This window comes from Drosophila guanche, unplaced genomic scaffold (genome assembly GCF_900245975.1).
Source record: "Drosophila guanche unplaced genomic scaffold, DGUA_6, whole genome shotgun sequence".
Lineage (NCBI taxonomy): Eukaryota > Metazoa > Arthropoda > Insecta > Diptera > Drosophilidae > Drosophila > Drosophila guanche.
Genome location: NW_022995748.1, coordinates 5,583,089 through 5,610,311, shown reverse-complemented (window position 1 = coordinate 5,610,311; position 27,223 = coordinate 5,583,089). Strand labels below are relative to the sequence as shown.

Genomic DNA, 27,223 nt, shown 5'->3' with positions numbered 1-27,223 from the left:
CACAGCGATGACTCGAAGACATTTTCATGCATTCCTGATACTCATTTCCAAAATTACAACCATAGACATCACTGGCCCATGATGCTACCTCTTTGCGGGGAACCGGAGCGTGCGCATCACGAGCATTGAACAAATACGAAGCAAGTGTCCTATGCCGGTGCTAAACCAACCAACAAATTTTCTATATAAAGAAAATACTGTAAAATGCGTATACAACAAATTGAAATTAAAAACTAATGAAAAATAAAATACAAAAAAAAATCGTAAAAATGCAATTTGCATATAGAAATGGCCTTAAGTCCATCCAGTAAAAAAGAAAACATTTTGTTAATATTTTTTGATAAACACCTTATTCTATTTGCCTTATACTTATGTATCAACTTGTTTATTAAACATATATTTTTTTTATTATTTAACGCTTGAGCAATTATTGAGAAAATACATACATTTATTTATTAGACATATGCGATTTATTATGTATTTAATTAAGTTGATTAAAAATGTTAAATTTGCGTATTTCGCTGCTTCTATCTGGTTACAAATGAAACGTTATCAAATTTATATAATTTATGTAGCATTTTAAGATTTCCTTTCTTGTGAACAACTGTACCTTTATATGCATTATGATTATTAAAGAAAAAAATAAAAAAAATAAATCAATGCTGTAGAATTTTCCCTATGGGGAGGGAGGAAGATTTCGAAATGATTTTAAAATAAATCCATTGGGCCTATACGACCTATTCAATATAGGAGGAAATCTGAATGAAAGGTAATCTTGTAAGTTCCTGATAGGTGATTCCTTATCGTAAGCATCACACACAGATGTCAGATCGAGTTCAAGTTCATAAAGTTCGCAAATGAGATTACAAACGAATTTTAAAATAATGTAATATTTATTTATAAAATCCATATTAAGATACATATTTTTAAATGTTTGATTATAATGGCTTTGAATTGTTTGTTCGAAGAGGGCTAAACTCTAAAAGAGTGCCGCGATTCAGTACTAGAACTCTTGAATCCATCGTGCAATTATAGCAGCTTCCTTATTGCGTGCATCGCGCACCGATGGCGGATCAGCAGGGTCGCTGTGCCGCAAGTCCAAGTGATGGGCGCCCTCTGGCAAAATAATAATATCCACCTTATTATTGGGGGCCTGCAAAACACCGCCTCCACTCCATGGGTCCAACAGGCCATTGCTAAATATGATATTGGTGGCCGTCTCAATATTCCTGCCACCATAACGTAGGATTATGTCGTATGGCTTGGGTGTTAGACGGTAATCCTTGTAGCATTTGTCGGAGAATTCCTTAAAGTTCCAGTTCGAGGGACGGAACATGGTGTCGGTGCCGTTGGAGCAGAATGGCATGACCATCTGGTTGCAGGTCTGCACATTCCAGCCGGATTCGTCGGCATTCGAGTTGACAGAGATGTCCAGGCACTTTGCAGAATTTGTGTAGTTTGTGTAGACAGCCAGGGCACTGGCCATGGCATGCAGCAGATCTGCATCGTTCTGGTGTAGGTCCTTGAGATAAAAGCAGACCTGTCGCACTGGGTAGGCCGGTAGCGGAGCCAGGAAACTGCTGTTGTACGGATAGTTGACCATGGCCAGATTTCCGTAGACCTCCTCTATGTAGTCCAGGAATTTCTTCAGGTCTGCATCGTTCTTGATGGGATTGCACAGGTGGAAAGCATCGGAGATTTGTTTTTTGCCTGCCTCGGTTCCACCCAGTGTCTCAAAGGTCTTCCAAGAACGGCCAATGTTGGTTGTACAATTGGAATTGTAGGCATTCTGGAACACCGATGTGACTATTCTGTAGAATATATCACAGTCGGTTATGCCAGGAAACTGGAGAATAGGTGCCGACGCAGCTAATGCTCCGGCAACAAGGTGCGGATACTTCATGCGGAACCAGGCAGCCAGCATGCCGCCGTAGGAGCCTCCAAAGGCCACCACCGGCAATGGGAGATCGTTGCGTAGGAACGTGATCAACATTGCGTAATCTTCCAGCGTCTGCTCCACCGTAAAGTAGGCCAAGTGATCCGGCATGCTGGCGTTGAACGTTGAGGCACCGAATGGCAGTGATTTTCCATAATAGCGATGCTCCGCAAAAATCAGCAGTGCCCTCTGTTTCTCGGCCAGCTCCCACATGAAGCCCGTATTCTGCGCAAACAGCTCGATGTCGCCCTCGTTGCCAGTGTAAAAGAAGATCGGTGTGTGCGCATTCTTCTTGTCCACAAAGGAATCGTTGTACAGATACCGAATGTTGAAGGTGGCATTGCTCAGAAAGCTGAAATGGTCCAGCGGCACTTGAAACTCCTTGATTTCGTACTTGAACTTGACCTCAGCCCCGCCTGATTCCACTTGGAGAGCAGCAGTGCATATAATTATACAAATTGCTGCCGCAGCAGCTCCAATTGAACCAATCATCTCGGGAGTAACAGAATACAGTGAAACTACGCACTGGAGACGGTTTAATAAAATAATTTAGGGTTCGTTATCTCTAAGCCGGGATTTTACATACTTGCTCGACCGCGAATATACCGACTGACCCTCAGAAATATACCAAAATATACCGTAAATCTTAAATAATTTTTCTCGATTTTGATATTCTGATTAATATTACCAGCTAGTTAGCTCTATCAGCACTAAACTAAAGATTTTTCCCGATTCATCAACTAATTCCTTTCAAGAGGGGCTAATCTGCAGAACCCTCTTTTCTTGTATTGGTTACAAAAAAAACGTTCAATCTTTCTCCCAGCCAAGCCCTCAAAAATATACCAAGTATACAAAAGAAAGAAGAAAATTTAACCCACTTACCACCCTCTATTTAATCAGTTGAGCACATTCATTTAAAACTGGGTAAATACAATGGATTAGCCAGTCTAAATAAGAATTGTATACAGTTTTAAAGTTTCTCCATTCATTTTTTGATAAAGACCCTTTTTATAGACACCTCTCTCTCACATATATTTTGCTGTTGGTTCTCGCGTGTCGCCATCTAGATATATTCAGTTAAACCACAATAAAAGCTTTAAAAAGCTTTTATAAATAACAATATAGCTATATATACCCTGTAATTAAATGGTATATTATTTCAATTGTATTTAAGGGACATCCTGACTTTACTTTTTCCTTAATGCTTTATAGTGCTTTGAGTTTAATGTATATGTACATAACCCCACAATATTTTCAACAATATACACTTCGGGGACAGACAGAATTTCATACATACTGTTAGATGCTGCTAGCAATTAGTATCGCGTTCATCAAATTCAGTTGGTCCTGTAAAAATGAGTCTACCCTGGTTCATCCATTCGCCGAAAACCATAGAGCGTTTCAAGCACGTGCCCAGCAAAGTGGCACTAGGCATAGCAAATCTCCAGACTATTGACCAGCAGCGACGCACTGCGAGAAATAACAATAAGAGCCGCAGCTCCATGGCGCTTAGTGATCGCGGCGCCAAAACTCAGGTGAGCCGCGATAAGCGCGAAGGTAAGCGATGCACAAGCCGTATTATTCCCTATAATCATGGACAATGATAAACAGCGGGCATACAAGCCCAGGGGGACCATCAGCGTCACAGTGCAACCGGCAAGCTGAATCGCCGCAGTTCCCTGCTGGAGTGCCTGACGCCCAAAGAGCGCGGCCGCGACTTCTGGGTGAGCGAGGTGCACAGCCTTGACGACCCACCGACTGTCAGCAATAGGAGCAGCTACGAGCGTTTGCTCGCTGAGAATGACCGCCTGCTCGAGGAGAACGAGCGTCTGAGAAATGACAAGGTGCGTCTGGCGGCAGAAAAGCTGAGCGCGCAGGAATACATTAACTATCTGCAGGAAAAGTTGAGCGAGAATGTGATAGAAACCATGCAGATGAAGCGCGGTTTGACCAAGATTCGCCAAAAACTGGAAGCCAGCAAGCGACAGGCTAGCGACACTCCGTCAAGGCACTCCTCTAAGGCACAGTTGTGAGGGGTTCGTTTTATTTATTGTATTCAAAATGCATTATTTATTCACTGTATTGTAAGGAAATAAAGCATGAAACGTTTGCTTAGCTTGCCCTGAAAATTCCACTCGATTAACATCATTGAAATCAGCGTCAAATTAAATGAAATTTAACATTGGAATCCGCTCGACCTCGAAGAGTAAATACTTAATCAGATGAAAACGATGATGTTCAAATGCGACAGCCTCTTCGCAACGCCTCTGTTTATATAACACTCCTGCTGGTCATTGAGGCGATCATCGGATTGCTACTAATCACCGTAACGGCCTATTACCACGCAATTATCACTGGATATTTGTCAGAGATTGAGTGTCGCTCGGTCCACGGCTACTTGCTGAATATCTATATATTTGGAGCACAGCTGGTTCTGACATTCCTGTGCAGTCTGTCCATGTGGAGGCGCCTGTGGAAGCGGCGTTGCACGCCCAACATTCAATTACTTCTGTCCATTTGGCTATTTTATTCCTGCATCATCGTTGCCTCGGGCTTGGCGTCTGTTTGGAACGTGTACCGCAGCGGGAAAGTCTTCGAAAATGGAGCCGAAACATCGCTGATCCGTGGCATCGATATGTACTACTCGTGTCCGGAGTGGAAGCTGCTGTGGGATGGTCTACAACTGCATGAAGAATGCTGTGGAGTTCACAGCTACAAGGATTGGATGAATGCCGACTGGATGCCCCAGCAGGAGGATAACGATAACTGCTCGACACCAAGTGGTTCCAACGGGATTCTGGCACCCTACACATGCTGCAAGCGAGGCTGTGAGAGTAGCACGAACCCAGATATGTCCAGCGATGAACAGCAGCCGTTCCCTTCCTTTTCGCTCGATTCCATCCACACCAACGGCTGCCTGGCCGTGTTTTGCAAAGCCCTGTGGCGGCTCTTGTACACTCAGCTGGGACTGGCTCTGCTGTCTCTTAAATTTCTGGTAAGTGACGATGGCATTATGTTGAAAGTATCTTTTCATTATAGTCTTTACCTTTTCGTACAGATCATGCTCTGCTTTCTAACCAAATTCATAGTGCAGCGTCAGAACGAGAGCGATGCCAGCTGCGACAACTTGGGTCTCACAGATGATGACGGATATCCTCTGGTCGTTGTGGTGGGTGTGCCTGCATGTGTAGCTTTTTGTGTTGTATTTTATAGAAATTTGTCCCGACCATAGAAATACCCCTCCAATGTGCGTTGCCTGGTGATTGGTGATGAGGATCTGGCTTCCGATTTGGCCCCCGATGCCCACTATTGCAATTGCGATGACTCAGCGGAGGATGATTGTGAACACTAAGTTGATGTTTTCGTTTTGTTCTTATATTTTATAGTTTTTTAGTTTATTTTTTATATTAAAATCTTAGTTGCAATTTGATTTCATTTCAACTTTCTTTTAGTCAAGTGGCCCTGCTTTTCATTTATCTTAAATATGCATTCCATAAGCAAGTTAGAACTAATATCGATAATAATCGATATCGAAAATATCGAAACTGCAGTAGATTTGATTTAAACTTATCTAAAACCAATTATTACCAGTAACCTTTTTTGAGTATTTACCAACACTTCCATTTTACGGTCACACAGAAGCCTTTTCACTTTTTGTCATAGAACTTTGAGTTTTTGACTAAACGAGGCATAAAGCTGTAAGCGTAAATTGTTAAAACCAGACAGACTGAATAAAATGTGAGTACAAATAATAAAAACACGAAAATTTATAAATAATTCCAAATTTGTTCATTGCAGGCAATCACCGCATACTGATGACGAGGGGAGGTCTGTCTTCCTTTTTGGGTTTATTATGGAATTTTCGTTTCTTACATTAACTTATTTTGTACAGCTCCGATGAGGGGAAATCACTCACCGCTCCCACTGCCGATGCTCCTACTGCATCGACGTACTATGGGGATATTTTCCAATCATCTAGTAGCGGCGAAGACTCGCCCAAAAGCGGCTCATCAAGCGACGACTTATCTGACAACGATTCACCATGTCCCGAGTAAGTACATGACATTTTTCATAAAAAAACTAAAGAGGAGACAGGCTAACTGCATATTAACTTCAATATTGGATATGTCTGATATTTGTGCAGAGCTTGTCCGTGTGTTTTCGTGCATCTGCATGTCTGGAACAGCATCATCCTCGCTGTTGTCTGGAACAGCATCATCCTCGCTTTTGTCTGTGGTAGAACCATAGGGAACATCGTCTCCTGTATCTGAACTTGAGCTTGAATCATCCATGTCGCCATTTATCGGAACGCCCTGCATGTGGCACGACTGGGTCAGTCCAGAGGTCCTTGCCCTTGAGCATCTTGTTCACGCGTGGCACGATGGTGTCGGAGATGCCCTGCTGGTTGTCGTTGATGAGCTTCACCACCACATTCTCCAGCTGACTGTTAATGGCGCGGTTGAGGCTGCCGTGGCCCATGAAACCGCTGATGTCCGACTTCACTGACTCCAACGAGATGGTGGTCTTCAGCGAGGTGATCTTAGCGGAGCCCAGAGCATGGGCAGCTTTATACTTCAGGGTGCCGGCAATGCGGAGGTTGATCAGATCGAAGAGCAGGTCACCGGTGCCCTCATACTCGACGGACAGACCCAGCTGGCTTAGGGCATCGATCAGGGTGTCGGAAGGAAGCATCTTGCTCCTCGGACACCATAGTCGGCTCCTCTCTGATACTTTTGTTGTATTAAGGCAAACCTTTTATAAAAACCTAGGACTAGCGGTTTGGGTGATAATCCAACCCATATACAAGAACAAATTCGGTGAGTTAAACCATTGAAAGTGAAGAAATATTGCTTTAAATTGACTGATAATTAGGAATTCGGAGCCGACTGTGGTGTCCGAGGAGGAAGATGCTTCCAACCTCTTGCTGATCCAGTCGTTCCACATGCAGGGCGTTCCGATAAATGGCGATATGGATGATATAAGCTCAGTTTCACATACAAGAGACGATGTTCCATATGGTTCTACCACAGACAATAGCGAGGATGATGCTGTTCCAGACAACAGCGAGGATGATGCTGTTCCAGACATGCAGATGCACGAAAACACACGGACAAGCTCTGCACAAATATTAGACATATCCAATATTGAAGTTAATATGCAGTTAGTCTGTCTCCTCTTTAGTTTTTTTTATGAAATTTTCGTTTCTTACATTAACTTGTTTTGTACAGCTCCGATGAGGATGCACCACTCCCCGCTCCTACTGCCGATACTCTTACTACATCGGTGTGCTATGGGGATCTTTTGAATTCATTTAGTAGCAGCGACGACGCATCCAGCGACGTGTTATCTGATAATCCAACCCGTAGACCGCCTATTGTGCCGCAAGTGGAGGTAGATGCTTCCCATCTCACGTTGAACCCGTCGTTCCACAGCCAGGGCGATCCGATAAATGGCGACATGGCTGGCCCAAGCTTAAATCCATTCATAGGAGACGAGTTTCACGATGGTTCCACCACTGACAATTTCGAGGATGTGGGTGTTCCAGACAGCAGCGAGGATGTGGCTGTTCCAGACAAAGATTTATGTAGTAGCAGCGACGACTCATCCAGCGAAGGCTCAACAAGCGATGTGGCCGTTCCAGACAACAGCGAGGCTGTGGCTGCTGCTGTTCCAGGCATACAAATGCACGAAAACCGACAGACAAGCTCTTCACAAATTTCGAACACATCCAATTTTCAGCCACCTCGTCGTCGACGCACCGCACCGGCCTACTTCGATGATCCGGAATCAATTGGAGCGCGTGTGGCCAAGCGTAGTAGAGCCAGCACGGCCCCTATTGAATTAGCTAAACCCTTAGACGTAACAAACTACATTAAGGAGGTGTCTGCCCGATTATTGACCGAGCGTGTGAGCCAGCAGGCCTTTCTGCAGTTTTCCATAGCCTCTAATCGCGCAGTGCAAAAAGCCATAGCTAGCTCCAAAAGAGCCTTGGGGGAGGCCCCTAAGTAGTGCTTTCACATTGAGAAGATAATTATTGATATAATAATAAACAATAAAACATTGTGCGTACGACTCAATACTTCGACAAGCGCATGGACGTGTAAAGCTGACGGTGTAATTGTATAAATGTGTATCTGGTTTAACCACCCCTCACAATTTCTGCACATAACGTATGGCTTAAATAAAACAAACGAAACACGTGACAATGGCAACTCATTCGTGGCTCTCATATGAAAAGATTTCGCTGCTGGTGTTGCTATTGCGAGATCGATCGGACACGGCGACACTGCTGGTGCTGACCATTAGACCACTGGGCACCTCGCCAATGGACAGATCTGAGCTGCTTTCATATGCGCTGGAGGTTACCGAGCTCAGCTCATCCCCACTGACGCCAGAGTCCATAGATGCGATTGATGGCGGAGTGACATCTCCCTCGGCGGCTGCCGGGTGTTGCTGCTGCGTCTGATTGTTGATGGTTTCGGTACGGGCACGCTTCTCCTCCAAGCCGATTGTATTGCCGTTGCTGTCAGCCCTACGCTTGTGTGCAGACCGACGCTCGGCGGTAGGACTCCAGTCGAGGGCATGATGTACGGTTGCACAGACTGTCAGTTGAATGGGCCCACCAACAGAACTATTGCAATCTGGCAGTGAGTTATCCACATCCATATCCTCAGGCGAGGCACGAGCCGGCGACGGCAGCATGGTTGATTGGCGTTGATCCATGGGCTGCGAGGACAAGAACTCCAGCTCGCTCTCCTGCAAGAAAACACGTGCCAAATATGAGCACAAGCATATTTACATGTGCAATTCAACATACGTAGCGGGCACGTTCGAATTGCAGGTATTCTTCGTCTTCATTGACTTCCTGTGCCGACAGTTCCATGGCCTGCGCAAGCTCCTTAAGTTCATCATATGGCATTCCTTCCTCATAGACTCCAGCGTCTGCGGGGGGATAGATATATATTCGAATAGTGTGAACCACATTATATGCACCAACCTTGGAGCTTGGTTACTAAGCGGTGGTAGGCGCTGCTGCTGCGCAATTCCATTTTTCGCATTTTGTTTTTTTAACTTAAAATAAACACACAACAAACAAAAAGTGACGCTTCAGAAATTTGACATAACGGCAGTTTGTACTACCAGTGTGACCGCGGATTTGTCGATCAAATATACGGCACGACTCTCAATCAAATACTGAAATATACCTTAATATACCTACCTTAACATTGGAGTTTCATAGAGGGACGAAACTCATTGAATGTACCATTACATACCGATATACCGTAATTATACATTTCAATTTCGTACCTAAAATATCCCCCCATATAACATACCTTAAATGACTTTTGGTGCCATCGAATGTTCCAGCTGATCCCAAATGGCATACGGTCACACTTAGGGATGGTAAAACTATAGGCAGAGTCAGCACTAGTAGGCGGGACATTTGCATAGGTTTCCATATGGCTGAACTGATTGTGCGAGAAAGTCGAAAAGCTTAAAGCTCGAAAGCTTTTCCAATCGTAACCAACGGCTAATCAAAAATGCTGAAAGTTTATTCCTTAGACTCAATATAATTAATTATTTGAAACGTTTATTTTCATTTCATGCTGCAAAATTGTCAGCAAAAGTTCGGCTAAAATTTCACATTTAAAAGGTAAACGCTCTGCCAACGTTTTGTGGGGTCAAAAGTTAACAGCTTTGCCTGGGCGCATGGCGATGGCAATTGCATTTCTCTAATTTGAAGGAAAAATGCGTCTCTGTGCGTTTCGTTTGCATTGCAGCAGACGAGCCGGCACCTGGTCTGCCACGCACACCTGACCACACCCACTGCACCGTGGCGCCCGCCTCTGACCCTAACGACAACCAAGTTGAAATTCAACAAAATGTCAAAATGTCACTTGAAGTCAGTTTGCTTTCAGTGCTTTTCCTTTTCTATTCTGCGACCATTTTACTTTTGTGGTGGCAGTTTTTCTGCATGGATCCACTACTGTTTAGTTGTGATACCCTGTATTCAGAGTGGGCATTTTGGTATCTGTACATATGTACATAGGTATGTGTAATGGATGATTTTTCCTGATTTATTTGCCATTAGCTTTATTTTAAAAGTGTCCTCTCGACGATAATAAAAGTGCAGGATTTTCCAGGATATCTTAAGTCACGACTTTTCTATAAACTGTCGGTTTTTGTTCACTTTTGCTTTAATTTTTTCCAGACACATTTTTCTGTATGGCCAAACTCCCGCGCTCTGGCCAACGCAATGAAAATAAAACAAGCGCACGAAAAAGAAAGAAAAAGGGAAACAAGAAAAGTTTCGATGTCGTCACCGCAGCCAGGAAGGCTGCCGTTGCTTCTTTTGCATAAAAGTCTCCATGCAGTCCCTCTGCCAGAGAGCTCCACTAGAGCCCCATGCAGCCACAACCTCAGATTCAACCCCACGCCAAATAGATGGAAGCACAAAACAAAGAAAAAAGGGCCAACACCAAAGTCGTTTTGTCGTTTTGTCGTTTTGTGTTAACCCGCATTTTGTACAATTTTTGGGTGGCATTTAAAGTCCGTTCAATTACCGCTGAGGAGTTTGCACTTTGGTGGGGCGCTAGATTAAAGATAAGTTAAGAGTTCGAAACACTAAGGGAATGCAATTCCCTGCAATTCCCCCAACGATTGCTAGATAATTCCCTGTGGACTGCAATCCTTTCTTTATATTTTTACATTTGAAAACACAAGCGAAGGCGGCTAATGCTGATTTGATTAGGAAATCTGTGCCGCTCTCGATTTGCTTTTAGTGGCCAAGCTAAATGTTTTCATTGGGCGAAAAGAAAGGCTTTTTGCCATTTACTTTTGTTTGCCTGCCTTCGCCAGCCTTCCGGCACATTAGGCAGCCATCATTTGGCTAATTTTGCATCTTTTGGCCATATAATTTACACCAAATAACACACGACTGCACACACACACACACAGCATGGGCAACGCCCCATTGTAGTGGATGCTTGAATGCTGCTAAAATATTCGCGGAGTTATCCCATTTTCGACCAGGAGGCCCGCCGAGAAGATGCCTAATCAATGATTTGGAAATACCTTGCACAACATTCATTTTACGCTACACTACCTTCTGGCCCCCTTTTGCTTGGGGTTTTTGGTGGCCCTTTAAACGGTCTTAAGAACACAAAATGCCAAAATCTCCAGCGGGTAGAACCAGTTTAACACGCTTAATTGTAACCAAAAACAATATATATAATAATAGCCAGAACATAATCAAAACTTAAATCTCAAAGAACACAAAATTAAAGTTCTGTGTGGCATGGTATGCAGCCAGAGCCTTTGCAAGCTGCTCCATTTAGACCGCAGATCTGTCCCCTGTCCTGGTCTCCTTGACCGCTGACATCCTCTCCACTTTCGGAGGCATTATTCTCTACAAGGGCATCTTCTGGTTCTCCTGGATCTTCTGCACCGCTCACATTAGTTGGTCCGCTGATATCTTCTTCACTGCCAAAAGAATCTCCATCTCCAGTATTGTTCCTGTGACTGCAGCCAGCTTGTTCGCATATCTCACCCTCTCCGCAGAATCCTTTGCCGCAGCTAACTTCCTTCCCGGCATCATCCACCTGTGTATTCCCTTCCGATTCAGGATCAGGTACATATCCATAGACCTCCAACCTGTGCAAGAAAGTTAAATGTAAAATGCTTGTGGGTCGTGCTCTCGCCCACTCTTAAGTAGTTACCGATAAATGCAAGTACAATCGGAGCCATGATTTGAGTAGAAATCGAAAACCAAAAGTTGAAAAACGCTGCGGCTGTCCACGTTGTAGATCTCAGTGCGTCTGAGGGCATCATTATTGTAGGTAAATTGTCCCAATAGTTCTCGCTTGGAGGAACCCTTTTTCATGCCCTAGCAGATTGAGGTCTTAAGAAATGATCTAAAAGCCGAACAGCAGACTACAACTCACGAAAACCTCAAAATCTTTGGGTGCACTCGCACTGTTGCTGGGAATAATATCCTTGGACGTGTGGCTCAGGGTAATCGTCTCGACGATGATGGCATTGGCCAGATGGATGGTCACTGTTGACTGATTTCCGCGGTATCCAAAACAGGCGCCGGGTGCCAGACTCGACTGAAGCATATTCACAGGCGGATTGGAGCTAAAGTCCAGTGCTAGAAGCCGCTTCAATAAGGAGCTCCTTTCAATGGGTAGGGCTCTGACCGAGACCACTCTGGCCCCCAACTTATCTGAGGCGAAGTTTAAACGGTTACAGTAAGTTTGGTCATTTTGCAATGAACTTGAGCTGTGAATTGTGCCTGGATGTTGGTTGGATCTTGGATCTTGGCCTGAATTTGGATATTGGTTTGAATATTGACTATTAATTCCACTTAAATCTTGGTAAGAGTTGGGATCTTGATGGGAATATTGACTATTAATTCCATTTGGATGTTGGTAAGAGTTTGGCCCATAGTTTGAGTTTGAATCCTGGTTCAACCTTGGACTTTGAATTGTACTGGGATATTGTTCTGAGTTTGAGCCTTGGACTCCATTTGTAGTTGGCATTCCATTTGGATTTTGCATCAAGTTTGCATTTGGTGCAAAGTTTCTATAATCAATTCCATTTTGTTGCATTGAATTCATTTGATTGCATTCCTGCTTTAGTGTTTTCACATCTTCTATGAGGCCGTCAACCTTTCGTAACACATCGGAATCGCATTTGGTTAGCGCAGGGCCGATTGATTTCTGATCGGACTGTGGAGCGGGACCAGAAACCGTGTTAATTCCTGGAGGACCAGTGCCCGTGGTGCCGTGTATCATTTTCTGCAAACAATGGGTTTAGTTAGAGATTCAATTACTCGATTATTCAGTTATTACCGATAGCTCTTTCACTTCCTGCCGGAGGTCAGACAATCCTGAGTTCTTCATCGTGTTCTTCGACATTAGATAGTATAAAAATGCCGCGACCAGAAGAAAAGAAAGAAATTGCAGAATGCAAGACAACCTGGTGCTGGGCTGTTCAGGTCTGTCCATATTTGCTTATTTTTTAACTGAATTTTGCTCGAAAGTAGAACTTCGACTATAAACAGACTCTCGTTTTATGGTTACAAGATTTTCGCAGATATGACTGAGGCTACTACGTTTTGGTTTTAGTGAAACTTTTCGCCATCAACCTAAAATTATTTTGGTTGCAATTCACACAGGCCTTGGACGATACTTGTCGCCATGAAAAACTCCCCCTGAATATTTGCATTTGCATCTTCACAACATACGCTGCACAAATAAAATATGCAAGCAACAAATTTGAAGCCAGACACAGTCAATAGACCAAATTTATTGCCAATTTTTGGGATTTGCCGACTTGCCTGTTGGCTGCCTTCTGCCTGGCTTCCACCTCCCCAGCTCGCCAGCTCGCCAGCTCCTGCTTCTGCAAGGAGTTTGATTGTGCAAAATTGCAAATCAAACATGACTAAGGGACACATTCTCTCCCATCGATAGAGAGAGAGAGAAAAAAAAGGGAGAGAGCAGAAGCAAGAAGCGGCAATAAAACGGTTGGAAATTTTCACTGATGGAAATGGCATGGAATGTGTGTTGCCTCCAGGTCGATAAAGAAATGCAACTGGATGTTGTACACTTTTTTTGCTGTTGCATAATTTTTGCACAGCTGTTGCTTGCAGCATTCAGATACGGCCAAGATAAAGCGTGGGCCTGCCTGGCTGTGCCCCCTGACGGATGGCCCCAAGTGTGGAATTGCATGGTTGCAACCAAAGATTTGTGTGCCATTTGTTTGTACTCTGGAGAAATATGTGTTCGTTGATTCTTTTTGGGAAGTAACTAGCACGAGTTGAGCAAGGATTAAGGCTAAGGAGAAACTGTGTCTAGCTACACCTTTAACGGATATTTTCACATATTTTGAACACTTAAATGGTGTGGGATTTGGTTGGAATTTGTTTATTGAACACCAGCTAAGCAGCTTATGAAATGTAATGCATTCGCATGCAACGACCATTGCCATAAACATCTACGAGTAGATACATTTGTGCATGTTCTTTAGATACTTGTACGCCCCGAGCGCTTTTAGTTATTTATTTTTGCAGACTCCATTTGCCGGCCACGTTGCTTACATTTGTGCAGTGCAGAGTTCAAAGAACTTGTCTTGCAATGAGCTTTAAATGTGGACTTGTTCACGTACTGGCCATTATAGTCAGTTGTCTACTAATTTAGCATACACCCACACACAGCAGCAGCTACTGTGTACATATATGGCTTGGCTTGGCTTGGCTTCTCACAAATTTCGCGCTGTGTCTGCGGAAATAAATGAGCGTGTTTTAGTTGCATTTCCTCTACATCTTTTGAAAGCAAAATAAAAACAAAACAAAATAAAATATATGCAAATAAACATAAATAACGTGAAAAGAAGGAAACCGCAAGCAGACATAACTAACAGTGAAAAGTGAGTGTGGAATAAAAATGAAATGAAATGCCAGCGCAGAAGGGAGAAGGGAGAAGGGAGAAGGGAAGGGAGAGCGAGCAACTGATGTACGGCTGTGCGGGTTCTTGTTGTGTTTCTCCCCCCACATACAGAGATGTACATACATATGTGTGAATAAATATGTTTCTGCGCTCATTGTTGCACATTTTGTTTTCTTTCCGCCTCTGGTGGGAGTTTAGTTTGATTAGCCGCAAAATGAAGGAAGTGCACATAGTTTTGGTGGAGCATAAAAATACTTGTACATAGTCAGTGGACCATTGTTTAGCTGTAGAAGGTTTTCAAGTTCTAAATTGTAGTTATTTTTACAAAAATATTTTTCCTACAAAATTACATCAATTATGAGACGTTTTTCCTGGAATACTTTATCCCAACTCCAAGCATAAATCTTTATGAAAGTGATGGCACACTCAGATCACATGCAGCCATTTGTTTATTTTATTTTATTTCAGTTGATTTTATTGCATTTGCATGTGCATCAAGTCGACAACGTTCCCCCTTCGCATGCGCCTGTTGCCGCTTCATATTCATGCATCTTCCGTGGTACGTATCCATCTTCCCTTCGACCTCTACATTCCCGCTCCATACGAGCAGTATCCGCGGTTCTGCCAGAATTTCGCTTCCTCCTGCGCTCTTCTTGTCAATGCTGGTGCCCGTGTGGCCCTGCTCATTTTCCCTTGGCGTGTGTTTTGCATTTTCTGCGGTTGCAATTGCTGTGTGTGCAAGTGTGTGGGTATGTGCGTGGTGGCTCTTGTGCCTGTGTTAGTTTGCACACATTAACACTTTATTGTTGCTGTTTGCTGCGCATGTACTCTAAAAACTTAACGAAGCAAAATATTTGTTGCTTGTTGCATTTTCATTTTTGCATTTTATGCCAATCTCCCTCTTTTCTCCCTCTCTCCCTCCTTCTGGTTTCGCTTTGCTACATTTTGTTTTTGTTTTTGTTTTTGTTCTCTTCTTTTGGTTTCTGGCATTGCATATGTAATTGTGATTTTTGTTGCAACAAAAGCAACAGCAATGCTTGTTTAACAGCTAATATTTGTACGATGCCTGAGGGACAAACAGAGACGGAAGTTGGTACAGGATTAGGATGAAGGCTTCCTCCATGGCTACAGCTGTGGCCATCCCAGCTTCTGCCTTCGACTTCAGATGCAGATCCAGCTGCAGAATTTCGGGAGTGGTAAGGGAAGATGGTTTGTGGGGTATGGTAATTTTTTTTGTTGCTTCCCAACCAAACAGCGTCGACATTGACAACTTTGTTGTCTTGTTGCATGTAATTTCTTTCTGCTGTTGCCGCTTGTTTGGCTTGCGGTTCGTGTGTGGTTCCACTTCCCAATCTCCATTTTGTTTTCGTTTACGTGCCTGCCACTTTCCAGTCCCTGTCTTGCTGCACTTTGATTGTTCTGTCGCTTTGCTTTTGCAGTCGCCGCCGCCTTCGTTTCCGTTGCCAGACAAAAGTGTCAAGCGCAAATGCAAGTCAAGGAGCTGCCACTGCCGCTGCCGCTGCCTCCTGCCAGGTGGGATCAGACTTTGATGTCCAGCTGCGGCTCTTCCGACCTGTAGTTGAAGCTTTGTGTTGTGTTCCTCCTGCCAGTTCCGGTCCATGGGAGTTTTGTTTCAAAAAGAGATACAGAGTCAAGCTGAGATTCAGTTCCAGGCAGTGAAAAGTTAAGTTTAAAATAGCAAAAAACTATGTTAAATATTATTACTGTTTAGTCAATGGATTATTTTGTTCAAAAATATCCAAAAACACAGAGAAAACTCTAAGAAGCAGTACGCATTATTTGATTAATTTATTACTTAATTTATTGATTATGCAATCTTTACTTAAAACTACTAATACAGAGAAAATTTTGGTCTACATAAATTCTTTTCATTTTTTTAGGGCATATATTTGTAGAAATAAATGCAGTCAAATGTTCAAACTGCCACGGAGAAGAGCTGAAAATTGTTGCAGTTCGCTGCGGGGCTTTACAGGTGCACTCTCATCGCTGACCCGCACAGCTGTATAATCATAATCAATAATAAATTTGCATAAATATGAAATGCCATTTGGCTCTCAATCCAATGCATTCGCCTGTGTGTGAGTGCTGGTCAAGTTTCTGCTTTAATATGCTTTTTATACATGGCCTAAAGTAGTAAAATAAACTCAATGCATTATCGTTTAAAGCGTTTTCAACATTTTTTGCTTTTAATCTGATTTTTTTTTGGCCACCGTGCTCGTCGTCTCCGGTGATGCCGCTAGTCGCATTTGAAGGCGCAATTAGTTCGCGCATGTAAAAAACCTTAAAACGTTTACACTATAAAATAGACCAATTTTTTTTTAGTGGGAGGGATAATATAATATTTTTTTTTACTGCTCCTTCATCCAGGTGTAAAATGTGTCCGAGCTGCGGGTGGTCCTTGTTGTCGTTGCCATTCTCATTCCCAGCGAGCGGCGTTTGCTTAATGTCTTCTTTATTATACGAAATTTATCACCGAAACTGAAATTGGCCCGACTCTGGCTGGCGTGTCGTCGTTTAAGCCAAAGCTGCAGCAGAAGCCAGAGCTAGGGAAGAGTAAGGGAAAAGCTTGCACTGTGTTTATACCTGGTACTTGCACAGTGGCAGGGTATATTACGTTCGTATATAGCAGGCAGCAGCAGTAAGTGTTACCTAATACATTAGGTTTATATACTAAATATTACCCTCAACATATGAGTCCATATGGTTATAGGGTTATGTTTGTATGACTATGAATACCCATCTATCGGATATATCATGGAAAATGTAGCGTCGTCAAGAGTTATATATATTCCAAGCTGCTTTGGCAATGGCAATAATATCTTAAAATAAATTTAGAAAATTAAAATGTCGTAAACAAATATTTAAACTTAATTCTCTTTGTTCTCTGGCAAAGGTTCCTCTTATTAACTCTCACTTATAAATCTGAATAATAGGTATCCCTTCGTCGAAATATCCACTTTAGCCATTTTACTCGTTTTTTTGTGTGTTTTTTTTTCTGGGCTGCTGCAGTCAGGGCGCAACATGAAGTAACTCACACATGCACACGGACGCAGAGACACACGAACGGGAGTGTAGTAAAAACATGGCTTATATCCTTTATGGCCACAAAGGCAAACACACACACACACACACACACACACTGAATGCATTTTTACACCCACAAGATTAGCAGCACACCCAGACAGACACAAGAAATTAATGTGTGGGTTTTGTGCTAATGAACGGCACATGTACATATGTATGTGTATGCGTGTGTGTGTGCTGCCGCTGTTTTTGAATTATTGCATAATTTTTACCACTAAAGTGGGTGGCAACCAAGTCTTTTTTTTGAACTGCTAGCTTGTAAATTGTTCAAGGAAATTTATCCTACATATATTATGCAGTACGCGTGTGAGGAGGAGGCAAATGAAGGAAAAGCAAATATGCAAATACTTGTGCATACATTTGTATTTTTTCTCAACGTTTGCTGCACAAAAAAAAATGCGAGAGAATTGTGCAACGTTGAGAGCAAAACTCTTGGAAATTAAATGCCTTAAGTTGGGGTTAAAAGGTAGCTTTGATTGAATTTGAAGAATATTTTAGAGCAAGAAATGTAACAAGAAAATGTATTTGCTCAAAAATACGAAACAATTTATTGTGTTTTTGTGTGTAAAAGTAAATATTTGGTCTTTAAACGGCAACTGCTACAATTGCCGAAATATTCCAAAACCCCCAGAGACTCAAAGCAAACGCAATTTGCCAAAGGAGCTCTAAAACGCTTTTGCGTAGATAAGAGACAAGTCAGCAGATGCTTCGAGCCGGAGATAGAGGTGAAAGCTGCCCCGGACCGCGCATGTTTAACTGCCAGTCGTTTTACATTCGAGACAAGAGCCAACAGCCACATCAGAGAAGGCAGATGCCACAATTGCACTCGTCATTTGGGTTGCCTTCTCTTTTTTTGCTTTGGCGACAATGCGGCGCGCTGTGAGAATAGTTTTCTGGTGCTGGTCAGACAGTTAATGCTCTTTAAAGGAAAGTTATACTAGGGAAATTGTCAAACATTTTCGGGCAATGAAGTAATGGAGCTTTGGGCAAGGTTGGCTCAATCCCAGCAAGCAATAAATATCAATTCTGAGGATTATTTCCATAAATAATACCCACAAATAATCACCCATGCAAAGGGTACACTTATTTCGATGGCTGGAAAATCGCATTCCTTCCTTGCCATTTTCCGTTTCTCTCTCTTTCTGTACACTTCACCTGCCAGTCACGAGTAGTCGCGACTTTTGAACGCATGTCGCAGCGTTTTTCAGTGCGTTTTTCTGTCCCTTACTTTTTGCCAAATTGAATTTGCATGGCTGGAGGCTAAGGCCAGCGTTAAGCGGCAGGAAGCTGCCAAAGAGTCAGAGAAGGAGTCGGAGATGGTGACGGAGCCGGAGCCGGAGCCGGAGCCGGTGATGGCAATTGTCGCTCATTGCTCGAAATGGCATTGCATTTTCCGTGTGTTTTTCCAGTTAACGTAATGAAAATGCATGACGTTTTTGGCCAACGACTCGCTGCCCGAACTGACTCTTTGTGCAGCTGCCTGACCCTGCCCAACCGGACGGAACGGGATGGGGACTTCGGTTGGCTTGACTTGAATGCATTTGCTGCAATTATTTTCGCATTTTTAAGCAATTAAGTAGCCGTTGCCGTGGCTCGTCTTGGCCACAGGTGTGTGGCATGTCAGCTGGCCAGCGATTCAACTGAGATAAGCCACTCTGACCAGGAACAGGACCAGGACCGGAGCGAGGCCAAAGCAGCTGCCAGTTGCATTGTTAACCTCTTGTCCTGTGGCCCAGCCACCTAAGTGCAAATAAATTGAGGCACTTCCGGCTGCCTGCTGCCCCTTCTCCATCGCTGCATCTCTATCAGTCTCTATGCCTCCGCTCTCCACTGCCTCTCCAGGCAAATGACATGCAACAAAAGCAATTCTATATAAAAAAGAAGGAAAAAACCAGAGAATATGCAAGTGGGAGTCAGAGTCTGAGTCGGAGCATTGGCGGTGGAACAGAAGCTGTGCTGACAAGCGGCGCGATAAACCGACAGCCATGTCAAAGACAACATTTCAGTTGGTTAGTTCTCCACTGGCCTGAGACTAGAGATGGACATGGCAGCCGGTACTCCAGTTGGGAGAAATCTATGAAAAATACTCCATGGTTGCATTTGCCATCTCTGAGAGAGAGAGAGATAGAGAGAGAGAGTTGGAGCAAACCACTCGAGTGTTGGCTGGCTAACTGGCCAAATCCTTTGTGGTGGACAGACAGGCAAACGACTTGACGCTTCGCTTAACTTAAGCGATTTTTTATGCGCTTGCAGCAGAACCTGGACAAATGGTAGAAAAATATGCCATTCATGGGCTCCTCGCCGCTCTGCTGTTTCTGGTCTCTGTCGTCTTTTGGTTTTGCTGAGCCGTTGCAAATCTGCCAGCAGCTAATTAGCAGAGAGACTCTGAAGTGGCAAATGTCGACATCGTGTATACGCCCCCCGTTACAAGTGCCAAACAAATTGCGTTTGCTCGGACTCGGTCTCGAGCTCGAGAAGAATCTTTTTTATGCTTCGATTTTTTTTCTTACCGGTTTTTACCAGTCTTTGCTGTTGGTTTGCTCCTGCCCTGGCCGACTGGCCAGAGGTCCGCACTACAAAGTGAAAATATGTTTGCTGTGAGAAATTGTGTTGGCGTTTGGACTGGGCATCCATGCTCGAACTGAGAGTGGGTGGCTGGTCGTCGGAGTTGGACAGAGTGAGGGAAATTGCATTAAGCTCCATTACAAGCAAACTGCGTTACCCTTGCCCCGGCAACATCTTTGGGGAACCAACTTTCCCAACGTCTCCAATATGCCAGTGCATTTACTTTTACCAAATTTATGTGCGCACTTCGACGCACTCATATCGAGAACACTTCGCCCTTTACTGGCGTTGTAGAGGGTTGCTGGGTGGGGGCTAATGAAATATTATCGATATATATTATGGGACTTACACACATGGCGCACACAATGTGTGTGTCTCGATGGAGCACCAGCTCCAGAAGGGGCCGCATTGTGATTGCCTTTGCCGGTGCATGCACGTAGGAGAGTGGCAAGGGAACCCTTCTGCCATAACAAAAGAAAACACTCGGAATGCGAGCTGGCAGAGATTTTCCAGATTATCAACTGTTGATTATTGGCTTTGCCTAACCGATTAAGTTGGATAGAACACGTAAAGGGCTCATTGAAACTAGAGCATTTTGGCAAGCATTTTGTGAGCAGAAAAGATTAAACTTTGTTTTAATAAAGTTATGAAAATCTGTTGCTATTTCCTAGTAATGGTTATTGTTAAGCTACTAATCTCGTACAGTTAACAGAACTCCCCTGCGAGCAACTGCTTCGGCAAGCTTCAAACACACACAATTCTTCTCTCTCTCTCTCTCTCTACCCAAGCAGAGCAACACGCTCGCACCGTCTCCCTTTTGATCTGTTATTCAACATCAGCGCTCTACCTGCGCGCGCTCTCTCAAACACTAACAACAACGCAGCTATGAGACAGACAGTGGACAAGACGGTGCATGCACAGCGATGCCCAAAAACAAACGGTAAAGTGCAAAGAAGATAACGAAAGCAGCGTCAGCACGCGTATGCATATGTATATATGTACATATATTTATTTGATGTATGTAGGCATGTACAGCAAGTCACTGCACGAATTGCCCCTGCTGTATGCAGAACATCTCAGACCAGAGCGAGAGAGGGTTAAAGCAGGAGGGCGTTGGAGAAGCTTGGTGCTGCAGCTAATCCGAGTAATCAGAGGGGAGGAAGGAGGCGAGACTATGCCGTGCGTAGGCAAAAGCGAGGACAATGTTTATGTAGAGTGAGCTGTGCAAGTGGAGAATATTAGTGATGAGTTACGTTAGGCTACCAGGCAACCGGACAAGCCGGTTTTTATTCGATGTATTGAGGAGAAACGTTGAAATTTAGCCAGTAAAATAGCTACAGATAAAAACTATAAATTTAAATAAATGTATAAATGTTTACAAATGCAGGCATTTCTTTGCATATTTTATTCGTTTTATTTACGAAAAACTATTGCAATTCATAGCTCTGCGTAAAACCTAGATTCAATTTGCCGCTGGGGGAAATACCAACCAGCATAACGTAGAATTTGTCAAAGAATATTTTCCATCAATTTGTTGTCATATGAATTTTAAAATCTGCCGCTTGGTGCCCACAAAAAAGTGTTTTGACAAAAGGATGGGTGTGCTTATTTTTGAGCTGCTCTTAAAACTAACCAAAGTTGATACAAGTTTATATTGGTTTATTTATAGACGGTGTGTATTGATTAACAATTTTGATTTATACACAGCTTTCAACCATGAGCGAAACCAAAAACACAATTCAGAGGCTCTGTGAAAAGGATCTATAAAAAATAGTTGTGTTGCCTGAGAGAAAAAGAGAGTTGTTTTTACCGTTGCTACTGGTGCTGGTGTTGATGCTGTTGCCACTGTTTTTTGTTGTTTAATATAAATAATATGAAAATTGATTTTTATTTTTCATAAATTTAATGAATGGCTGGCTGACTGGCCGGATCCAGAGCAGCGCCCCATTTGCCAGCACTCGTTGCACCACAATGAATGAATAATGGGACAAAGAAATGATTTTTAATTGAATACAAATTTACAGTTGAACGATTGTCCAGCCGGAATGAGGAGTACACGTGAGCCTACCGAATGCATATGCAAATCCATCTGGGGACGAGTCGAATGCCATGTTACTCTCAAAGAAGGTCTGAAGAGAGTTTCAAGCAAAATCGTCAGACCCTCTGTTAGAGCATAACAAGGTTTGGGATACATTAATTACGCTCATCGCCTGATTCCAGCTCCCAGCTCCCAGCTCCCAGATCCAGTGCATACATTGAATCAAAGTTTTTAAGCATCGCTTTATTTAATTGAACTCTTTTCGGAATGCCCAGCAATGGAGTCTGTGTCTGTGGCAGTGGCAGGCAACTGGCTGCAAATTTATTGCCCTGACAGCATGGCCGTTCCTCACGGGCTTACATTCAACACAATTTGAATTTGAACTTTGCCGGCTTAGAGCTTAGCCCGGACAAACTACAAACAGCACAAAAGCCAAGTGCAGCTGCTCATGGCCAAGTCGAATGAGCAGCTGGAGACGGGAGGAGCCGAAGCTGGTCTCCCATTACGTACACCATTCGCAGCAGCAATAAATGCCAAATGCAAACCCCGCCTGCATACACCAATAACATCTGCCCAACCGACGCGTTGGGGGTCCAAGCAATTGGAAAATTCCCCCCACCCCCATCCCCATCCCCATCCCTGCCCTCGCCTAATCGCTCTCTGGCAATGCCCAATGCTCCACTGATGCTTCCCTACACTCGACCGAGCTGTAAATCTTTGATGCAGTCGAGTGAATTTACAGTTGAGCGGCCAATTAAACGTTTTGTGGGCCACTAAGGTGCGTTGTTGTGTTCTTAGCAGTTACCAGGTGTCCTCGCCATAAAAAGGCAAAGCAATCGAATCCAATGGCAAGCCATTGAAAACCAATAGAATGTGGGTTACAGAACAACACCAGAGACTCCAGGCTCCAGCCTCCTGTCTTAACTGGATTTTAGGGTTCAGACATGCAAAGTGTTGGCGAATTGACACGAATACATCAAGATGTTGCAAGTTTAAATCCAAGACTAGACTTTGAGAAACAATTGATGGAAGTCTCTGACTGAAAAAAGGAGTCTTAAATCTGGATTCGTTTCCTTTTGGGCTGGACATTTTTATCCTGACAAGCTTAATGAACACGCTTAATGCTCTTTGCTTATTTATGATGATTCAATTATACTTTTTCCCCAATAAGTTTAATTTGCCTTAAAGGCAATACGATAAGTACGCAATTAATAAACCATCTCCCCATCTCCCGAGTGGAGCGTTAATTGATGAACTCATTTGTAGGGCACTTATCCGGAAACCTCAATGCTGTAAATATGGCCCGACAGCCCTGAACAGAGCTGAACAGAGCGGTCAAAGCCATAGAAGAGTCTTCCAGCTTAGCAAATCCAAACAACTTTTGCAGTTTTTTTTCTGATCAGCTTTGAATTGGCTTCCTCGTGGGCAGTGGGCTGAGGAGGGTAGAAAAACCCAAGGAAAAACCGAAGCGACTTCAATAAATAATTGATTAAGCGTAGTTAAAGAAATTGTGCGGTTGCAGGAGGATCCAGAAGCAGAATGCAGCTGCAGGACCTGGAGCCCAGAGCCCAGAGCCCAAGAGCCGAAGCCAGTACACGATGGAGGTCTCGTAACCACAATGTTGGCTAATTACTCAACGATGCTCATTAAGAGCGCTGAATTTTCACTTTTCAACGCTTTCCACCTCACCGCCATCGCCATCGCCATTGCCATCGCCATTGCCATCAGCATCGCCGCACACTAATGAAGATTTATGAAGGCCAACAGCGAAGGGAATTTGTATTCTTTAAACTTTAACTGCCCCAGACATTGTTCCTTGGGGTTGCCTGCACTGCACTGCACTGCACTGGTTGGGGCTGCTGAATGTTTAATACATTTTTTAGGTTGTGCGCTAATTATAAGGCAAACTGCAATGAATTATGCATCCACCCATCCGCCCTTCGCCATGCTCCATTGTCTTTATGGCAAACTTTAATCAACTTCTGCATATCGAAATGAAGCCAAGACGCTGTCCGACAGATAAAAGAAGTAGCAGACTCGCAGCTCACAGATCCAGATGCAAAGCAAACATTCTTAATTCAGCATTATTCAAATTCAAATAAGCCAAAACAATGAGAGACCGAGAACTCCCCCAGCTGCGAAAAACTTTGTGTTACATTTTTATTTAATTTTTGTATCTGGTAGAGCTGCTGCTGCTGCTGCAAGCCAAGAGGAGGCGATGGGCACTTTGAGCTGAAGATGGGTTTGGGGGCCTGGCTTTGTGCGCGTGCTGCTAAAAAATGCGCCAGCAAAAGCAATTTGAAAGCTGCGCGGAATACGTAAAAAACAATACACCAACAGGCACAGCCCTCCAGTAACCACTTTCCAGATACCAGTCTTGGAAAATGAGAAAAATACACTCAGAGCTTCGACTACAGGATACCCGATGGTCAGGAGTTGCCAGCTATCAGAAGGGTAGAAAGAAAAATCCTTAAACATATCCATAAAGATTGATGTTGTAAAGTATTTGACACGGATCCATCGATGTTAGTTGCTGGGAAATTTTACGCCTGGAAAGCCTTTCCTCTAGTTCCTCACCTAAACCCATACAACATACCCTTGGCAGCCATCAGACTACCAGGTATAAAAACGAAAGTGGAAGAGGCAAGCTGAATGCTAACATTCTCCTCTCTGTGTGTTGATACGTAGTTGTGGCAGCTAATTTTCATTATTCTTTCAGAATGCAATCAAGAAATGTTGCTCCAGCCGCCTGGCTGCTGCAATGGGGGCAAGCGGTTATGGCCAACGGCTCTCTGGTGGACCGGTGGAGTGTCTGGCAGATGCGCTGGTTTAGTGAATTGGACAGCCCGCTTACAGGTAAATGAGTAGTGCCTTAAATTGCTTGTTGAGTTTGCTGGGGAAAGTGTAACTGGCGCACGGAATGCTAGAGAGATTACAAATTAAATGGGCAAAGTCGAGTGGAGCATTTAAGTGCCGGATTACAAGGCGTAAGACGAATGAATGGTAGGGCGTGTGATAATTGTGGGGTGCTTAAGGTTAAGCTTCAGAAAGAAACATTATGAAACAAGTAATTCAAAGTATTTAATAAAATAATGAAATCTTATGAATCTACTTCCGCTTTAACCCACCAAAAACCAATTCAATTAGACTTCATTTGCCTTCCTTCTTTGCTTCTGCTCCACCTTAAGCATTTTAGAGTTTTTGATAACTCAATTTTGATATCCTTTGTTCAGAAGGCTACAAGTCAAAGGCAAACAATGGCAGCAGCGATTCCACACTCCATTTATATTTATAAGAAAAATGTAAATGCAGTTTTCCAAACCCCTAAGGACTAGGGGGCGTACACAATGGAAAACCGCTAAGGTAGTCAAACATTAAATGTTATTAAATGCAGAGCATGCGGTGGGCGAGCCCAAACAATGGCCAAAAGTTTCGATGGCTACGAAAGTTGTGCCACAGCAGATTACTAAGACATGGGCTCAGATTGATGGGATAAGCGGAGAAAGGACACGAATATTCGGTGCTCACTAAGAGCTGGATAAGCAATTGGCTATGTTTGAATATAAATGAATGAGCCTTATGCTACCCTTTGGTACCCCGCACATGCAGCACAAATTTGGGTACTTGGATCTAACAGCAACACTAACAACCTAGAATGGTAACCACAACAATCACAATGTCTTGAAACTTCGCGCTAAGGATGGGCTTGTGCCTGGTGCTGCGACTGGGAATTTGGAATGAGCGTGGAAGGGGCCAGCGAGCATTGTGTCAGCCACACACACACACACACACAACCGGCCATGCTTGTGTGCCGAGAAGCTAACTAATTTAAACGGCACCATTGTGCACCATAACCCAAAAACAATGGCGCCAAACGGAAGCGACGCCGTCCATGAGGATGAAGTGGGCGATAAAGGCCAGCAACCACTACTCTTCCTGTGCAACTCTTCTCGCTATCTTTTGGGTGTGTGTGTGTGTGTGTGTGTCTGGATTCGGCGTATTAATGCCACTTCAAAGTTTTTCCCACCCATCACTGAGTGTGTGTGTGTGTGTGTGTGTGTGTTTGCACTTGTGTGTGCGTGAATTATCAAAATTTACAACAATGCGAGACGGGAGTGGCAGCCGTGGCAGCAGTTTGCTATCAGCAGTCGAGCTGCATTGAAATATGGCCAAAACAGTGCAAAAGTACCTGCGGGCATTTTATAGATAATACCCATTCTGGCCACATATGGGGCAGAGCACGGACAGGAGCGAGCTCGATGCCAAGACAGGACCAAGACGTGGCGAACATTTTCCCAAGAAAATGCACTGCGAACGCCGCTGAAAGGCAACCAATTTCATACCGTGCGCATATTGTAAAACTTCCCAAGCCATATGTATGCCACCTCCCCCCACACACGTTTACGCCGAAAAAACAAAGCACAAGGTGTGTGTGGATGGGGTGGTGGGACTGGCTCTCTGTGCATGGGGGGGTGGGGTGCATTTGTCTGATTTGCATAGTTTGCGGCTGCCGTTGCCGTTGCATTTATAATGTTGCCAATGTGGCAAACAAGCAGCAAAGAACAGAAACACCAAAAAAGAGAGAAGAGCGAAGAGAGAAGAGTGCGCAACGCATGCAATTTTTGTTGGAGAAGAGCGAACAAACATGACCCACATAAACACACAGAGACACGCCAGTCGATGGCCCAACCATGTGGAGCAGCTCCTTCTGCTGTTGCATTTTAAACAGAACTGCCTGGATGGGTTGGCTTTTGCCGCGTTGACAGCAGTTACATGCATATTACGCACACGCAATCAGTGCTGCTGCTTCCCACCGAATATGAATAAAATAGCCGCCGCGATTCCTCTTGGCAGCCTGTCTGCATCCGAAGTTATATGTAACTCACTTGCTCTGCGCTAAGGAGAAGGCATCGAGCTACTTTTGGCATTCCTCTATAATTGGGTGTTGTTATGGTTAATACTGGAGCTTGTTTGCCATCATTAGCATTATACAGCAGATTTTGACTCTCTGTTTGAATAGCGGCAGGTATTTGCTTTTCGTTTGTAATGAATATCTTACCATCTATAAAATGTTGCTGCTTGCTTAGATGGATGGGGGGGGAACACTTGGGTACTATGCGAAATAAAATC

At 43.7% G+C, this 27,223-nt stretch overlaps 6 protein-coding genes across 6 annotated transcripts; 3 read left to right on the top strand and 3 right to left on the bottom strand.

Moving 5' to 3' along the window:
• Nucleotides 1-324: 324 nt before the first annotated feature.
• Nucleotides 325-2,516, bottom strand: LOC117584237 (lysosomal Pro-X carboxypeptidase). The gene has a single exon (XM_034273033.1). The coding sequence runs from the start codon at nucleotides 2,426-2,428 to the stop codon at nucleotides 1,004-1,006; it is 1,425 nt and encodes a 474-aa protein (XP_034128924.1). The 5' UTR covers nucleotides 2,429-2,516; the 3' UTR covers nucleotides 325-1,003.
• A 680-nt stretch (nucleotides 2,517-3,196) lies between these two features.
• On the top strand, nucleotides 3,197-4,045 carry LOC117584241 (protein swallow-like). Its single transcript, XM_034273037.1, has 2 exons — nucleotides 3,197-3,493; nucleotides 3,548-4,045. Exons 1-2 carry the CDS (start codon nucleotides 3,292-3,294, stop codon nucleotides 3,967-3,969), a joined length of 624 nt encoding a protein of 207 aa, XP_034128928.1. The 5' UTR covers nucleotides 3,197-3,291; the 3' UTR covers nucleotides 3,970-4,045.
• A 24-nt stretch (nucleotides 4,046-4,069) lies between these two features.
• Nucleotides 4,070-5,324, top strand: LOC117584238 (tetraspanin-15). Its single transcript, XM_034273034.1, has 3 exons — nucleotides 4,070-4,931; nucleotides 4,995-5,105; nucleotides 5,169-5,324. Exons 1-3 carry the CDS (start codon nucleotides 4,179-4,181, stop codon nucleotides 5,286-5,288), a joined length of 984 nt encoding a protein of 327 aa, XP_034128925.1. The 5' UTR covers nucleotides 4,070-4,178; the 3' UTR covers nucleotides 5,289-5,324.
• A 225-nt stretch (nucleotides 5,325-5,549) lies between these two features.
• On the top strand, nucleotides 5,550-8,076 carry LOC117584239. The gene is made up of 4 exons (XM_034273035.1): nucleotides 5,550-5,674; nucleotides 5,735-5,764; nucleotides 5,829-5,987; nucleotides 7,165-8,076. Coding segments are annotated over exons 1-4 (972 nt in total). The 5' UTR covers nucleotides 5,550-5,672; the 3' UTR covers nucleotides 7,946-8,076.
• On the bottom strand, nucleotides 8,032-9,022 carry LOC117584240. The gene is made up of 3 exons (XM_034273036.1): nucleotides 8,934-9,022; nucleotides 8,754-8,878; nucleotides 8,032-8,692 (listed from the first exon to the last, which is right to left on the bottom strand). Exons 1-3 carry the CDS (start codon nucleotides 8,992-8,994, stop codon nucleotides 8,150-8,152), a joined length of 729 nt encoding a protein of 242 aa, XP_034128927.1. The 5' UTR covers nucleotides 8,995-9,022; the 3' UTR covers nucleotides 8,032-8,149.
• Nucleotides 9,023-11,185: 2,163 nt separating this feature from the next.
• On the bottom strand, nucleotides 11,186-12,993 carry LOC117584236. The gene is made up of 4 exons (XM_034273032.1): nucleotides 12,790-12,993; nucleotides 11,881-12,735; nucleotides 11,656-11,822; nucleotides 11,186-11,590 (listed from the first exon to the last, which is right to left on the bottom strand). The coding sequence occupies exons 1-4, from the start codon at nucleotides 12,943-12,945 to the stop codon at nucleotides 11,218-11,220; spliced, it is 1,551 nt and encodes a 516-aa protein (XP_034128923.1). The 5' UTR covers nucleotides 12,946-12,993; the 3' UTR covers nucleotides 11,186-11,217.
• Nucleotides 12,994-27,223: the final 14,230 nt, after the last annotated feature.